This window comes from Microcaecilia unicolor, chromosome 6 (genome assembly GCF_901765095.1).
Source record: "Microcaecilia unicolor chromosome 6, aMicUni1.1, whole genome shotgun sequence".
NCBI classification, from domain to species: Eukaryota; Metazoa; Chordata; class Amphibia; order Gymnophiona; family Siphonopidae; genus Microcaecilia; species Microcaecilia unicolor.
Genome location: NC_044036.1, coordinates 143,192,407 through 143,208,883, shown reverse-complemented (window position 1 = coordinate 143,208,883; position 16,477 = coordinate 143,192,407). Strand labels below are relative to the sequence as shown.

At 44.6% G+C, this 16,477-nt stretch overlaps 1 protein-coding gene across 3 annotated transcripts in view; it reads left to right on the top strand.

Moving 5' to 3' along the window:
• Nucleotides 1-16,477, top strand: part of SETD5 (SET domain containing 5) — a 115,581-nt gene that overhangs the window by 51,416 nt on the left and 47,688 nt on the right. For all 3 annotated transcript variants that reach the window (XM_030205438.1, XM_030205437.1, XM_030205436.1), the window contains exons 4-10: nt 6,692-6,797; nt 7,325-7,536; nt 8,028-8,086; nt 11,577-11,767; nt 12,703-12,741; nt 13,115-13,357; nt 14,831-14,979. In XM_030205438.1, coding sequence (XP_030061298.1) covers nt 6,692-6,797; nt 7,325-7,536; nt 8,028-8,086; nt 11,577-11,767; nt 12,703-12,741; nt 13,115-13,357; nt 14,831-14,979 — 999 coding nt within the window. The remainder of the gene's footprint in view (nt 1-6,691; nt 6,798-7,324; nt 7,537-8,027; nt 8,087-11,576; nt 11,768-12,702; nt 12,742-13,114; nt 13,358-14,830; nt 14,980-16,477) is intronic.

The following is a 16,477-nucleotide window of genomic DNA, read 5'->3' as shown; positions in this document are numbered from 1 at the left end:
CATTGAACCCAAGTTAGACTGGGATAGTATGTGATATAAATGTTTAAATAAAAAAAGTTCCTTATTGAGGAAGTGACGTCACGAACCTGAATGGCTGCCTAGGATCGTTACTCCGACATACCTCACTCCTCTATTAGCTATAATAGCGCTATCTCGCTCCTTTATCGTGATTCATTTGACGGCGTAGTGTACCACTTGCTGTGCTGAAGCAGTCGCGGTAATTTTTTCCAGCGGTTATGGCGACTGTGAGGAAGGAGAGCGAACGCCATTCTAGTTGGCAAACGGCTAAGAACTTGCGCCGCCATGTGCTCGCGTCTGATCCTGCCTCGCACTCGGACTCCGACTCGGCTCCGTCGCTGACCGAGACTGGCACAGTCTCTGTGAAGCGCGGGCTTGCCAAAGACTTGACAAAGTGCTTGATGGAAATCCGGGCGGAAATTAAAAGCTCTAAAGATGAGATTTTGGAGAAAATGGATGCCCTGAGAGTGGACCTACGTGAGCTGGGAGGCAGAGTGGACGAATACGAGGTAAAGTTTGGTGATGCTGAGGCGCGCTGCACGAAATTGTTTGACTTATACACTGACTTGCAGTTTAAAGTCGACGATCTGGAAAACCGTGGGCGACGAAACAATTTAAGATTTCGGGGAGTCCCGGTGGTAGGGGACAAAGAGGATGTTGCTGTTATTGTGAAAACCCTGTGTGGCAAGCTGTTGGGAACTGAGGAGATTGCCATTGAATGAGCCCATAGAGCACTGGGGAAAAAATTAGAAAATAGACCCAGAGACATTGTTGTCTGCTTTGCCTCTTTTACTGCAAAAGAGCAGGTGTTGCAGTGTGCAAGACAGACCCAGCACATAGGCTTCAATGAAGCCCAAGTGAAGGTGTTCCAGGATTTGTCTGCCCATAACCTGTCTTTGCGGCGAGAAATGAAACCTGCCCTGGAGATATTAATTAAGCACAAGATCCCTTATCGTTGGGCATTTCCATTTGTCCTTTGTTTCTTGGCTGGAGGAAAAATGCATCGGGCTCGCACTATGGCGGAGGTCTGGCTGATCTTGAAAAACGAGGGGTTGGTGACAACAGAGGCTCCAGCAGCGGAGTTAGCTGATGTAATGCGTGCCAAATTGCAACAGTGGAAGAGAGTGCCGAGCAAACCCAAGAGCACAAGATCTGCTTCTTGACTGGATTGTAGACTTAAGGTGTCCTTGTATTGCAGTTAAAACAGTGGATTTGGTTCCTAAGTGAGCACGTGTACACTGTTATATGTTCAGGTTTGCAACATTACCATGTTCTGTAAAAATTGATTTGTATGAATATAAGGGTGGCAGGATTAGTGAGGGGCCAGTAGGGTGAGTGTGTAAGGGGAGCCTGGTGGGAGGGGCGACCAGGATAGATCTGTTTGAGGATGCAGCGCTGGGAGTGGCGGTTGTGGATGGAGGGGTTCGTGGGTAGTTGTCAGGGTACGTGAGTTCTTTCTCTCTTTATTCCTAGCTTAGGAGTATTGTCCTTTGCTAGAGGTGAGATTCGGGGGGGTGGGGGGGTGGGGGTAGGGATGGGTGAAGGGCTCTTAACGGGATAGTGAACTCTGGCTTGTTGGGGTTTTGTTGTTTGGGGGGCAGGAGGGACTACTCGGGAGGGACGGGTTCAGGGGGATGGGGGGGAGGACGGGTTGGGTAGGGGGTAAGCTCCTTTCGTTATGCATGTTTGTTTACCAGAAAAAAACAAATGGCAAATTTTAAGATACTTACCTATAATGTAAAAGGGCTGAACTCTCCATATAAAAGACATGCTCTGCTGCGTGAACTCAGCTTGTTGCACCCACAGGTGGTTTTTGTGCAGGAAACTCATTTGTTAAAAAGACATGAGGGAGTGGTATCCTCTAGACAATACCCGAAGATGTACTTTGCTTCTGATGTAAAGGGGGCTAAGAAAAGAGGGGTGGCCATTATGTTTCATAAGAATGTACAGGTACAAATACTGCATTTGAGGAGAGATTCTGAGGGCCAATTTCTCTTTTTACATGTTACGTTGGAACAGGAGGAATATACCTTGGTTAGTGTGTATGCTCCGAATGAGAGGCAGGAGAAATTTTTTGTCTACCTTCAAAGGGAGCTACAGAGTTTTGCTCGAGGCAAATTGCTGGTGGCAGGAGATTTTAATGCCACCACGCAGCCGGGGCTTGACAGATCTGCTTCTCCTGCTCCTCTTGATTATAAAATTTCTCAGGCTTTAAAGAACTTTGTGGATGTTATGGGTCTGTACGATGGGTGGAGGCTGGGACACTCAAGGGGAAGAGATTACACTTTCTATTCCCATGTTCATCTCTCCTACTCTAGACTTGACTATGTCTTTCTTGATAAAACTTTGACAGAGGGGGGAGGTGACACTGGCATAGGTTCTATCACAATATCTGATCATGCTCCGGTCTGGGCAATTCTTCCTTCATTGAGGGAGGAAACTAGAGATTGCAGATGGACATTTAACAACTGTTTGTGCAGGACCCAGATATTGTAGCCAATTTTATACCAGTCTTAAAGGAGTATTTTGCCAACAACTTTGAGTCTGGGCCGCCTCTCGGTACTGTCTGGGATGCCTTTAAAGCAGTATTGAGAGGATATTTTATTAAATGTGCTAGTCAGAAATCCAGGGTACATAAAGAACGTTTGAATCAGTGTATGGAAAAAGTAAGTGTCTTGGAGCAGGCCTACAGGGCTTCTGGCTCCGTGTCTGCTTATCGAAAGCTTCAAGCAGGGCGACTGGAGTTGAGTGTGCTGCATGATGAAAGTTTGAAATTTGTGAATGCACGTTTGAGGCAGGTGCACTATGAATGTTCTAATAAGCCTGGGAGGGTGCTTGCTGCAAAACTTAGAAAGTTGAGAGTAGATAGACAAATCCTGCGAGTGAAGGATGACGGGGGTTTCATGATGCATTGCTCTGCCCAGATTAGGGAGCGTTTTGCTAAATTTTATGAGACACTCTACATGGAGGATGCCGCTGTACAGACTGGGGAAATTGGTGGCTATTTGAAAGATAGGAATTTGCCAGTTTTGTCTGCAAAACAGAAGTTAGAGCTGGATACCCCGGTGACGACAGATGAGGTGTTGCAGGTAATTAAAGCACTGCCGACGGGGAAGGTGCCGGGCTTAGATGGCTTCACAAATGAGTTTTTTAAGACCTTCGCAGATGTGTTGGCACCCTATTTGGTGCTGGTAATTAATTCTGGCAGGGACGGAGCATCCTTCCCCCAGACGATGATGGAAGCCTGGGTGGCGGTAATCCCAAAGCCTGATAAAGATAGAACTGACTGTGCTTCTTATCGCCCTATGTCTATATTGAATATAGACATAAAAATTTTAGCCAAGGTGCTTGCTCTGGGGAGGGTTCTTCCTGATTTAATCCACCCATATCAGGTTGGCTTTGTTCCGCAGAGGCAAGCAATGGATAATATACGCAGAACTATAGACCTGCTTTATGCTGCTCAAAGGAAGGCCTGTCCGATGGTGTTATTAGGATTGGACGCTGAAAAGGCCTTCGATCCGGTTCACTGGGGGTACTTGGATTCTGTCCTGCATAGATTTGGGATAGGTCCATTATATCGGTCCTGGATTCAAGCGTTATATACTTCGCTGCAGGCTTGTGTTAAAATTAATGGGGGGCTTTCTGGGGCGTTTTCCTTGGGACGGGGAACTAGACAGGGTTGTCTGCTCTCCCCGCTACTGTTCGCTATGGCTATGGAACCGTTAGCTGCTGCTATACGAGAAAATGTGGACATTAGTGGCATACGCGTGGGAGCCCATGAGCATAAAATCGCATTATTTGCGGATGATGTGCTCCTGTCTTTGACCAAGCCCTTGATCTCATTACCCAATTTGATCAAGGAAATAGAGCAATATTCTCGGATATCTGGTTATAAATTGAATGCCTCTAAGTCCATGGGGTTAGAGGTGGGGATCCCTCCACAGATGAGAGAGGTGTTGAAGACTTCTTTTGCCTTTAAATGGTCGGACAGAGATATATGGTATCTGGGGGTTAGGATTCCTGGAGACTTGTCTGAATTATTTGCTGTTAATTACCCGGGTCTTCAGAAGGCTTTACGTAGAGATTTGGACAGATGGGCGACCATGGGCTTGTCTTGGGTGGGCCAGATAGCGACAATTAAAATGAATATCTTACCGCGCCTCTTGTACTTATTTCAAGTTTTGCCATTGCGGGTCTCTTGGTCCTTTTTGTCCAGCTTACAGGATATGTTGATCCGATTTACATGGAATTAGAAGAGGCCGCGTTTACCACGGGCCTTATTATATAAGAGTACTCGGGTTGGAGGGCTGGGGGTACCTAATCTGTATTGGTACTACGGTGCTGCACAGGCCAGGTCAGCTGTCGAATGGTTCAGGTGTGAGGACCATAAACTGTGGGTACATATAGAGCAGTCTCTGGTGGGTACCCGTAAGTTAGGGCATTTAATGTGGCTCGCGGATAAATATCGAGGACAGGATGCTCGGTTTCCTCCAGTTGTACAGGCCACCTTTGACTACTGGGATCTTATGTTTCCAGATCGCTGTCCTCCTGTTTCGGGATTGGCACCAATAGTGGATAATCCTATGTTTGAGCCGGGAGTGGGGAGCACGCCTTTTTGTAGATGGGCGGAAGCGGGTCTGGATATGCTAGGGCAGCTCCATATTGGAGAGGATCTGATCCCTTTTGCGACATTAATGGAAGATTATAAACTTAATCCTAGTGATCAGTACGGTTACCTGCAGCGGAAGCATTTCTTGAAGGGGCCTGTATATGGTGAGTGTTTACGGAGGGAGGTGCACTCGTTGGAGGAAATCTGTGTGACTCCTAGGAGTACGCAAGGGATGATTACTTATTTGTATGGAGTGCTGGCGGCGCGACAAAACCCTTCTTTAGTGCATAGGAGGAAGTGGGAGCAGGAACTGCACTTTGTCCTCTCGGATGAGGAGTGGTTGAAATTGGAGAGAAGGATATTGCGATCATCACTAGCTGTGCCTATGAAAGAGAATGTCATTAAAGTGTTTTACAGATGGTATCTTACCCCAGCTCGTCTGAATCACATGTTTCCTACAGTGACAAAAACATGTTGGAGGCAATGCGGTGAAGTGGGGACCATGGGACATATTTGGTGGTCCTGTCCTAAAGCAAAGGCCTATTGGAAAGGCGTGCAGTCACGTCTTCAGGTGTGGGTGGGAAAATCTGTGCACTGGCATCCTCTGGTCTTTTTACTGGGGCAGAGGCCGGAGGGTTTGTCATCTCATCAATGGTTTTTTGTGAGGGGGGCCTTGCATGCAGCTCGACTTAACTTGGCTCAAAACTGGAAGTCGCCGCTGGTCCCCTCTCTAGTAGGGTGGATCACTAGGGTGCGTTATATCTGTGAGATGGAGAGACTGACGGCTGCTAAAAGGAGACTGTTGTCGAAATGGGAGAAGATATGGACACCTTTTTTGAATGTATGTTCTGGTGGATTGATATATTGTTGAGTGATGGAGGGAGCAGAGGGGGTGGGGGTTTGGGGGGGGGATATGAGATCTGAGGAAGGGTGGGTGGGTTTGGGCTCGGGGGGGGGGGGGGGGGGGGGAAGTATCTCTTTCAAAAACCAAAAAATTTTGAAGTCAAGTTGACAGTTGATATACAGCTGACACGTACAATGTACCCAATATTTGTTTGTTTAGTATTTAATGTTAGTTATAATATACTTTGTTCAAAATTGTATTGTACTGAACTGAATATGCTTTATGTGTTAACAATGCTTAATAAAGACTTCTATAAATTAAAAAAAAAAAGTTCCTTATTTCTAATAATCTTTTTGCTATTGTTTTCAGTATCGTTTGCTGCTGTTTTGGGTGAACCAGTGTGGCGGCAATCTCTGCCTACTGGCTTCAGCCCATGTAACGAGCTAGATGGGCTCACCCTCTATTTTATCTAACCTCCTTAGTAAAAAGGGTGGAGGAAGTGTGGGTGCAGGGAAGAGGGAAAAAAGATTGGTAGGGAGGACATACATGGAGGAATGGGGAAGGGAAAAGGGGAAATAGAGCACATGGGATAGAAGGTGATGGAGAGGGGGACATGATAAAGGAGGAGGCAATTCACCGAGGTGGATGAACACTAACTCCCACAAAAGCGAAACAATCTGATAGGAAATGGGAAGTGGACCAATGACTCCAGGGAAACAGGATTATGGTGGTAGAAAAACAGCTTTATTTCACAGACTCGACACAGTACTGTGTTTCGGCCACAGGCCTGCCTCAGGAGGGGGACATGGTGCTTATGGATATGTGTATCTTAATTTTGTATTTAGCAGAGTACGGAAGAACATGATTTATGTTACTTTCACTAGTATTTTTACTGCTTATAGAATCTGGCTTTCTTGGGGGGGGGGGGGGGGGGGGCAGGGCAGGGCGGGCCGGGGACTGAGATGGAGGAGATTACTTGAGGCGGGGAGGGGTTAGATTTTTGTCCCCGTGTAGCTCTCTACTTTGAAGTACCAGAGCTTTAGCTGACTTGGGAATTGAACACAGCTAGATGTTTATGAATGCAGAGCAGTCTACACAGATGGTTTTCCAATGTTTATATTCTGTACTAGAATGTTATGTCCATGTAGTAACATAAAAAAAAATACTACTGTGTGGCATGTTGTGTACTTATGGTTTCTGTATTTGGGTGGTTTCTGCAGTCCAGAGTCAGTGGAAGCAAGTCCAGCTGTCTGTGAGAAGGCTGCTTACACCAGTCACAGTTATGGGAGTATGCAAAGTCATGGCTATCGAGGACTGCCATATGCTGTGAGTACTCTGCTGGCTTTGCAGATGTATTTTCTAAAGCTGAGCACTTTGTGTAACTTACTACATTCATATAGTTTACTGGGGAGCTTTCCAAATTCGTTCCCTGTTCTGCATCATACAAGCCCAGTATGGTGCAGCCTAACATAGTTGCTCCTGCTTTAGAGCCAAAGGGAGTAAAGCTGATATTGTGAAACCATGAATATCAGTTCTCTTTCTGTGTAGTGGATGAATATACTTGACTCTGTCATCTTTAACAATATCTTAAAGAGTAATGGTGTCTTACATAATTTTCTCTCTTTAATGTGAATTATAATTCCTCCACCCTATAACACTTTCAGACTCCCAGAGTCTAGTTTGTGGTATAGCTACAGCGTGTGTCTCTTTTCAAAAGATTATATAGTAATGTTACAGAACATATGTGCCTGCATTTTTGCGTGGGTCATGCTGTGGCCTGCCGAAGAAAGTTAAGTCACATGAAAGCACATATGCCTCAGACCTCACTGGCAAGACTTCCCATGTATTTCCAGGATCATAACTACGGAGCTCCGCCCCCACCAACACCTCCTGCTTCCCCGCCAGTCCAGGCCATCATTCCCCGGGCAAAGCTGAATGGCTTGCATTCACAGGATGAGGAAAACTCTGGAGACAGTGACACATCTTCAGAAGGCGATTCCATCCCTAGCTGGTGTCACTGCAGCCTGCCCCAAGATGGCTTCCTCCTGAAGTGTGAGAAGTGCAGGTGGGTTTCCTTCTTTCACTGTCTTAAATTAGCCATTCAACGGTAACTTTCACGCTAGCTGCCTGATATGCAAAGGAGTTATACATTGATGACCACCAGATGGTCAACACATAACTCCTTTTATGAATAGATTTTAGAAATTACACAGATAGTGTTGAGACTCTTTACAGGACATGACCAGTCTTTGAGTTCTGTCACAAAAAGAGGGTTTTCATTGTGTGACACTTCAGTACTTTATTTTTCCAGCAGAATGCTGACTCTAGTTAGTCTGTGATAGTCTTATTCTCTGCTCTGTTATTCCAATCAAGCCCCTAAACCACCTTGTGCTTATTTAATTCGTAAGCTCCCTGAAGAATGCTTTGTGTATATTGGTGGTGTAAAAATAATTGTAGCTTAGAGCATCCAAAGGTCAATTATTGTTACTTGGAGAGTAATATTGTCTTTGGTTTTGCATGTCTATCTTGTAATCACATATCTATGTTAACTTGCAGGGGTGTGAACAGAGGAAAAGTGATCAGACTTCAGCACAGGAAGCAGGAGAACGTCTCAGGTAAGAGAAAGCACTTCTGTGCTCTGCTCTGCACTTTTTTCTTTGCCCTAGTGGAACTGTGCAGCTCTTTTCAGTCTTTAGTTTTGGGGTTAGAATTTTTTCTCTAAGGACAAGCAGGCCATTAGTATTCACATCTGGGTGACATCATCCAATGGAGGGCGGTACGGATGCTACCTAGCATATGCAGTTAGTATTTCAATCCAAAGGTACTGAGGTGCCTTCCCGCCCGACGCATGAGCTCTGGTTCCTTAGTCCTGTTTTTATTTGCTGAGCTGAGAGGTCGCGTCTTACGGATCAAGAAAGGGATCTGGGTGTCGTCGTCGATGATACGCTGAAACCTTCTGCTCAGTGTGCTGCTGCGGCTAGGAAAGCGAATAGAATGTTGGGTGTTATTAAGAAGGGTATGGAGTCCAGGTGTGCGGATGTTATAATGCCGTTGTATCGCTCCATGGTGCGACCGCACCTGGAGTATTGTGTTCAGTACTGGTCTCCGTATCTCAAAAAAGATATAGTAGAATTGGAAAAGGTACAGCGAAGGGCGACGAAAATGATAGTGGGGATGGGACGACTTTCCTATGAAGAGAGGCTGAGAAGGCTAGGGCTTTTCAGCTTGGAGAAGAGACGGCTGAGGGGAGATATGATAGAAGTGTATAAAATAATGAGTGGAATGGATCGGGTGGATGTGAAGCGACTGTTCACGCTATCCAAAAATACTAGGACTAGAGGGCATGAGTTGAAGCTACAGTGTGGTAAATTTAAAACGAATCGGAGAAAATTTTTCTTCACCCAACGTGTAATTAGACTCTGGAATTCATTGCCGGAGAACGTGGTACGGGCGGTTAGCTTGACGGAGTTTAAAAAGGGGTTAGATAGATTCCTAAAGGACAAGTCCATAGACCGCTATTAAATGGACTGGAAAAATTCCTCATTTTTAGGTATAACTTGTCTGGAATGTTTTTACGTTTGGGGAGCGTGCCAGGTGCCCTTGACCTGGATTGGCCACTGTCGGTGACAGGATGCTGGGCTAGATGGACCTTTGGTCTTTCCCAGTATGGCACTACTTATGTACTTATGTACTTATGTAGTCTCTTTATGTGTGTTAACAGTTACTTTTTCAGTGCCTTCCCATGCAGATTTTTCCTTAATTTCTCTTATTTTCTTCAAAGTTTTTGTTTTTAGTACCTTTTCCCTTTATTTTGTTCAATTTTTCGTCTTTTCAAGCTTTTTCATGTGGCTCTTTAGGCCTCATTTAGGCCTGAGCACCGACCTTGATTTGAGCCTTGCCCCTTTTTGATGTTCAAGACTGAGGAATTTAATTTGGCCATGGTTCTTTTCTCAGTGTCTAGGAACACCTCCCAGTGGCTTCAAAAGGTGCACTCAATTTAAGCGGGTGATTTCAGCCACGGACCTGCACAGTTGGTGCATTGAGTGCCTTGGGCCTGACCACCAGCCTGAATCGTGTTCTCGCTCCCTTACGTCCCTTGTTTGATTGCCTTTCTCTTGTTTTGGATGTGTAGTTTGAAGTTTTACTGTCAGACATTGTAGTTATTTTTTGACTTTATTTCATTTGTTTTTAGACTATGAACTGCTGTGATCTGCTAGTTAGCTAATGGTGGTATAACAAATCTGAATAAACTATAAACTATCTCATTCTGCCATTTGGTCTCGTGTCAGCTCACAGAGTCTTCACCAAATGTCTAGCAGTAGTTTCAGTATCGCTACGCAGACCGGGAGTTTGTGTTTCTCCTACCCGGACAATTGGCTGGTCAAGAGCACATTGTGGGAAGGAGTGCAAGAGTCAATGCAGAGAACTATTCAGGTGCTGGAGCTCCTAGGATTCGTCATGCACTACTCAAAGTCCCAGCTTCTCCCAGCTTAACAATTGGAATACATAGGAGCCCTGTTAGATGTGGTGTAAGCTCAGGCTTTTCTGCCCCTGGCAGATGGATAGTGCTTGCCTCGCAGGTTCAGGGCAGGTCACAGCTTGGCAGATGTTGAGATTGTTAGGCCATAAGGCCTCCACATTTCATGTCACTCCCATGGCTCGCCACAATTCAAGAGGTGCCGAATGGAGTCTGGCTTCCCAGTGGTCTCCAAAGCTTGTTCAGTTCTTCCTCTGGTGGACAATTCGGCTCAATTTGACTGTGGGATTTGCATTCCAAATACTACCTCCTTAAAAGGTGTGACAATGGATGCATTCAGGGAGTGTGTGGTCTGCTCAGGAGACAGATCTCCACATCAGCCTTCTGGAGCCAAGGGCTATTTGGAACACTATAAAGGCTACAGAACCAAATTGTTTCTAATTATAGATCCTCTATGTTCATCTCACTCCTTTTTGAATTTCGCCACCATTTGTGTCTCTACCACCTCCTTAATGGAGACTTTCCACATCTGTGCTGTTAAAGCAAGGAGGAGGAGACAGCACTCAAAGAACTTGGTACTCAGTAGTGCCGCATACACTTCCATGGGAACCCTGCAGGAACTGCTTCTCTCCCTGTGGGAATCATTCCTGTGCAGGTCTCTAATCTGGAGCGGACTAAAGTCCACCCAACTTTTTGTTTCTTTTAAACCAGACAGAATAGGGATGGCTAGTAGATTGCATCTCCTTCACGTACACCCAGGCTGGGCTGATTGTAGATGGTTATGTCAAGGCTCATAATCAGCACCATGGCTATGTCAGTAGCCCACTTGAAGTCAGCCTCTATTGAGAGATTTGCAAGGCTGCAATGTGGTGTTCAGTCCACACATTGAGATCTCACTACTGCCTTGAGCAGGATATTTGGCATAACAGCTGATTTGGTCAGATGGTACTGCAGAATCTGTTTGTTGTCTAAAATCCAACTCCACCATCCTAGGTCCAGTTTTGTTCTGTTCCAGACTGCACCTCCATAACTAGATTGCATATAGTTTAAGGTTGATTGACTTCAAGTCCCTATTGTCTTAGAATTGTTGTTGTCAATGAGCTTGGTTGCTAGGAATTCCCAGATGTGAGAATAGTAATGGCCTGCTTGCCCCCGGACAGAGCAAATTTACTTACTGTAGCAGGTGTTTTCTGAGAACAGCAGGCCAAGTATTCTTGCATACCCTCCCACATTCCCTAGGAATTGTATTCCCTCAGCTGTATTATTCTACTGAGGAACCTGTGCTTGCTCGTCTGGTGGGAAGGCACGCACGGTGGGATGCTGCTAGAATTTTCTACTAACTGTATACTAGGCAGCATCCGCACTGGGCTCCGTCGGATGACGTCACCCAGATGCAAGAATACTTTGCCCACTATCCTCGGAAAGCACCTGCTACAGGTGAGTAACTTTGCTTTTCTGCAGGAAGGCGCATGGGTTCTAAGGTCAGAGCTAATGTGGGTACTGCAACTGGATGATACTGGGGAGCTTATAAGGTAGGGGATTGGAGTGAAAAGCCTGAACTAAACTGGCCACCTTTGCACTACACAATGCTTGGGTAAATATAGAATCCTCCTTCTCCCTCCATGCAGCAGGTGGAGAAAGCAGTGCAGCTGAGAGTTGGGATGAAGAACTGTCCCCATCCACGGTGCTCTACACAGCAACCCAGCACACGCCCACAAGCATCACCCTTACTGTCAACAGGGTCAGAAGAGCCAAGCCGAAAAAGAGGAAGAAGAGTACCGAGAAAGTTCGTACTGCACCAAAGACCAAGAAAATCAAGGTATGAGAGAACTTAGAAACCATACGGACTGTTGCATGTGAGAAGAAAGAGGCCCAAGTACAAACCCAGTAGATTATATTGGTGCAGGAAACCTTCAGACTGAGGCTTGGTGTACTTGTTGTCTTCTTAGAAGATTTGAATTTATGCATTGCATTTCTTTTATAACAGCTACAACTGCTTTTTTTTTTTCTGTTTTGTCCTTTTTCCTTCTCGTTCTCACTCCCTCCGAGCCCCAGCTTTCTCATTCTTTACAGTACTCTATGTTTGGAAGGTCAGATATTATGTACCTTAAACTAGTTGTAAATAGTCCCAGCACGCACCTTCCTGTTCCAGGGACTGTTGTGCCCCATGTCCCTCTTTTCGTCCATGTAGCTTTTGCTCAGCTTAAGAAACTAATGTATTTACTTTATTCTGATACACTTTCTCATTCTGAATGATGAATGGGAGCTTGAGAATTCTTTGAATGGAATAGTAGCCTAGTCATTAGAGAAGCAGATTATGAACCAAACAAGCCAGTCTTCAAATTTGGCTTCTCCCACTGTTACTCTTTGTGACATTGGTCAAGTCACTTCATCCTCCATTGGCTCAAGTATAACTTGGATTGTGAGCTCTCTTGAACAAGGAAATAACTCGTGTACCTGATCGAGTGGAGGAATAGCCTACTGGTTAGAGCAGCAAGTTGAGAGCCAGGGAAGCCAGGGATAAAATGTGTATGATTTTGGGCAAGCCACATAATTTTCAGGTACAAACTTAGATTGTAAACCCTCTGGGGACAGAGAAAGCCTACTGTATCTCAATACAAATCACCTTGAACTTAATCCAAATCCAGTCCCTTCCCTCACATTTGGAAAAAGTGTATAATAAATGTAAAATCCAAATATATTCAGACACTGAGGTCTTCTTTTTAATCTTATTCCTTTTTTTTTTCCCTATAGGCTTTTAGAGAAGGCTCACGGAAGTCCTTAAGAATGAAGGTAGGTTGAGAGTTGTTCAGCTGATAGGTTCTTTTTGATATGGAGATGGTTCCTGGTCTTTCGTCAGTTCATTTATGGTACCTGTTCTCTCAAGAGGAAGAAAGAATGGGGGACAGCAATAGAATATTAAATGTGTCGTTTGGTATTTTTCTGTTTAATTGCCGCAGGACTTGAAATAATTTCAGTGGTTAGGTAAACTTCTTTAATTTAGGCATTGTATTGAACGCCTTGTTCCCTCTTTATTGCTTTTTGTCTTCTATACTTTGCAGAAACTGAAGTAATTCTCTTATATACCCCTGCATAGATTGTTTGTTTGCTAGACTTTGCTTGTGTGTGTCTATATGTTGTGTTAATACATTGTTTCCTTCTACAGAATTCGCCTTCTGAAGCTCACACTCTGGATGAAAATACCACAGAGGGCTGGGAAAACCGGATCCGACTGTGGACGGATCAGTATGAAGAAGCCTTCACAAACCAGTACAGTGCAGATGTGCAGAATTTGTTGGAGCGGCACCTTCGTTCCTGTAAAGAATTGGTAGGCAAAACTGCTGCCATGGACACCATCAATAAAACAGAATTGACCTGTAATAACACAGTCGTGGGCTCCCAGATGCAGGTAAGGGCAAACTTTTTAGCATGATGTTGAAAATGGCATATACACAGTGAACATTAATACCTCTACACCACTGACTTTGAGGGGCATAATGGAACAGAAACGCCTATCTCCATGGGCGTTAATCTCCGAGAACGGGTCTGTGAAGGGGCGGACCGAACCGTATTATCGATAAAAAATAGACGCCCATGTTTTATTCGCCAATGTGTGAGCTGGGCGTTTTTGCTTTTCAGCGATAATGGAAAGGGAAAGTGCCCAGCTCAAAAACGAATAAATCCAAGGCATTTGTTCGTGGGAGGGGCCAGGATTCGTAGTGCACTGGTCCCCCTCACATGCCAGGACACCAACCGGGCACCCTAGGGGGCACTTTTACAAAAACAAATAAACAGGTAAAAGAGCTCCCAGGTGCATAGCACCCTTCCATTGTGTGTTGAGCCCCCCAAATCCCCCTCAAAACCCACTGCCCACAAGTCTACACCATTACTATAGCCCTAAGGGGTGAAGAGGGGCACCTACATGTGGGTACAGTGGGTTTGGGGGGGTTGGACGACTAATAAGCATTAAGCAGCACAATTGTAACAGGTAGGGGGGATGGGCCTGGGTCCACCTGCCTGACGTCCACTGCACCCCCTAACAACTGCTCCAGGGACCTGCATACTGCTGCCTGGGAGGAGGGTATGACATTTGAGGGTGAAAATAAAAAGTTGTGAAACATCATTTTTTTGTGGTGGGAGGGGGTTAGTGACCACTGGGGGAGTCAGGGGAGGTCATCCCCGATTCCCTCTGGGGGTAATCTGGTCATTTAGGGCACTTTTTGGGGCCTTATTCATGAAAAAACAGGGTCCAGGAAAAGTGCCCTAAATTCTAGCTACAAACGCATCCATTATCGGCGAAGGGCGCCCATCTCTGTTCGGGTGATAACCACGCCCCAGTTCCGCCTTCGACACGCCTTCGACACGCCCCCGTCCACTTTGTCCGCATCCGCGACGGAGTGCAGTTGAAAGCGTCCCAAATTCGGCTTTTGATTATACCGCGTTATTCGTTTTTGTGAGATAAACGCCCATCTCCCGATTTAGGTCGGAACTTGGGCGTTTTTCTCGTTCGATTATAAGCTGGTTTGTGTCTAAAACAAAGAGTACATTCAGCCATGGCTATACTAGGCCAGGTGTTCCAACAAAACCATGTTTGGTGGCTTGGAGCACCACTACCAGTTCTTGCATTTCACATTTTGTTTCCTAAAATAATCAATTTTAACTGGCTTCTTCATCCTTACCCATATTGGCCACACTTGAGAGAGGCTGTACTTGGCAATGCGTGGCCTTGTCATTTCCTGTGGCTGCAGTTCCTGTCTCTGTCAAGCTATTTCCCATCTCTCTTGATTCCATGGATGGCTGGTTAAGTCTTGTGTTTCAGCAGATCACAGAAGAATGCATGTTGTGCCATGCAAGCAAGCGATTTTTGTTGTTGTTCTTGCAGTTGCAGCTAGGAAGAGTGACTCGAGTGCAAAAACACCGGAAGATTCTTAGGGCAGCAAGGGAGCTAGCATTAGACTCGTTGATCATTGAATACAGAGGGAAGGTCATGTTACGACAGCAATTCGAAGTGAATGGGCACTTCTTCAAAAAGTAAGAATATGTTTAAACTCAGGTTCATACTATAGAAATGCAAGTAAAAATTTAGATAAATGTGGTCTCACTTTTTCACCACAATCAAAATGAAAAGTATTTATATTTAAAAAGTACTAACGTGATGGCAATTTTGACATTTTATTTGTTGGGCCTATAATAAAATATGCATACCTTGGGAAAATGTTGAAATCTTCAGCTTGTCTACATGTTGACACAAAAAACCCCAAAACAAAACAGAATTTTGTACAGGAATGATTAATGTGACTTAAAGCCAGTAAATGAAAATTAGAATTGATCAGCTGTAATTCCTGTTCCCCTGTTTCTGAGTTAAGTCTAAACATATGTGGGCTGCATTTGTCTTAATACATGTATTAACATGTATTTTGGTAAATAGGACCTAAAGTGCACAGGGAAGATAATTGACATGCTCAAAATTACACAGAGTAGCTGGGAGGAGTGGAGTTTTTATAGTGGTTTTTGGGGGGAGAATAAAATGTGTAAAATCAGAAGTTGTGATATTTGGTTTTTTTTTTTTTTAGCTCCTGTTATTCTGATTTGTACATTCACTGTGTTGTATGAACACTTTTTTTTTTTTTTTTACCAAAGCATGTTTGATAGTTTGACATGCGCTGAGTATTGTAAGCCTTTCTTCACGCTCCTGTGTACACTGCCTGACGTTTCAATAAAGTACCTTGTTGAAAAAAAAAAAATTACAAGGAGTGGAAATTTGGGAACTAAACTGAGGTCTTTGGATTTGTAAGATCAATGGCCTATTACATAGAAAGGCAGTGGTGAAAATAATTATATTCTCTCATCCATATCTACATTTACACCCCACCCCAAATTTTCTATCCTCATAGCTCAGGTTTGCGCATCTCAGAGAGGTGCCATATCAAGTCCCGTCCCCTACTGCTCAAATGACCTATATTATATTTTTTCCAGTTTACTGCCTCAGAACCAGTAACATTTTTACCTTTTGAATAAGGAGAGGCTGAGTCTATGTACTTAGGTGGTGCTGACATAATCCCACTACTTATACTTCACAGCGAGAGGGCTCTGTTTTAAGTCAAAACAAATTGTCTTGTGATTTGCAAGCAAGTGTCTGCTATAGAAAATGCAGTTTAGGGAAGAATGTCATGTATTCCAGTCTGGGGTGATGTGCTAAATAAGCATGGACAAAATAAAGAGGAAAACCGAGGGCAGAGGGAATTGGTGCTAGTCTGAGTGTGAAGGTAGTAGCATTGATGGTGTTTTGTTCTCTTGCCGCCTCCCGCCTTTCAGTATTTCAGGATGCTGAATTACCTGCCTTAAACCCTGAACTGCTATTGGTAGAATTGACTGGCTATAACATCTGTTTTGGTTGTTTGTCTGCCATATCTAGTGTGGGGTTTGTAATTCATGTCACATATTCCATGAAAAAGTTCACAGTATAGGAACACAACATGGTAAAAGCAAAATATGCAAAAAAAAAAAAGGAAAATGTTTGGTGCTTAGT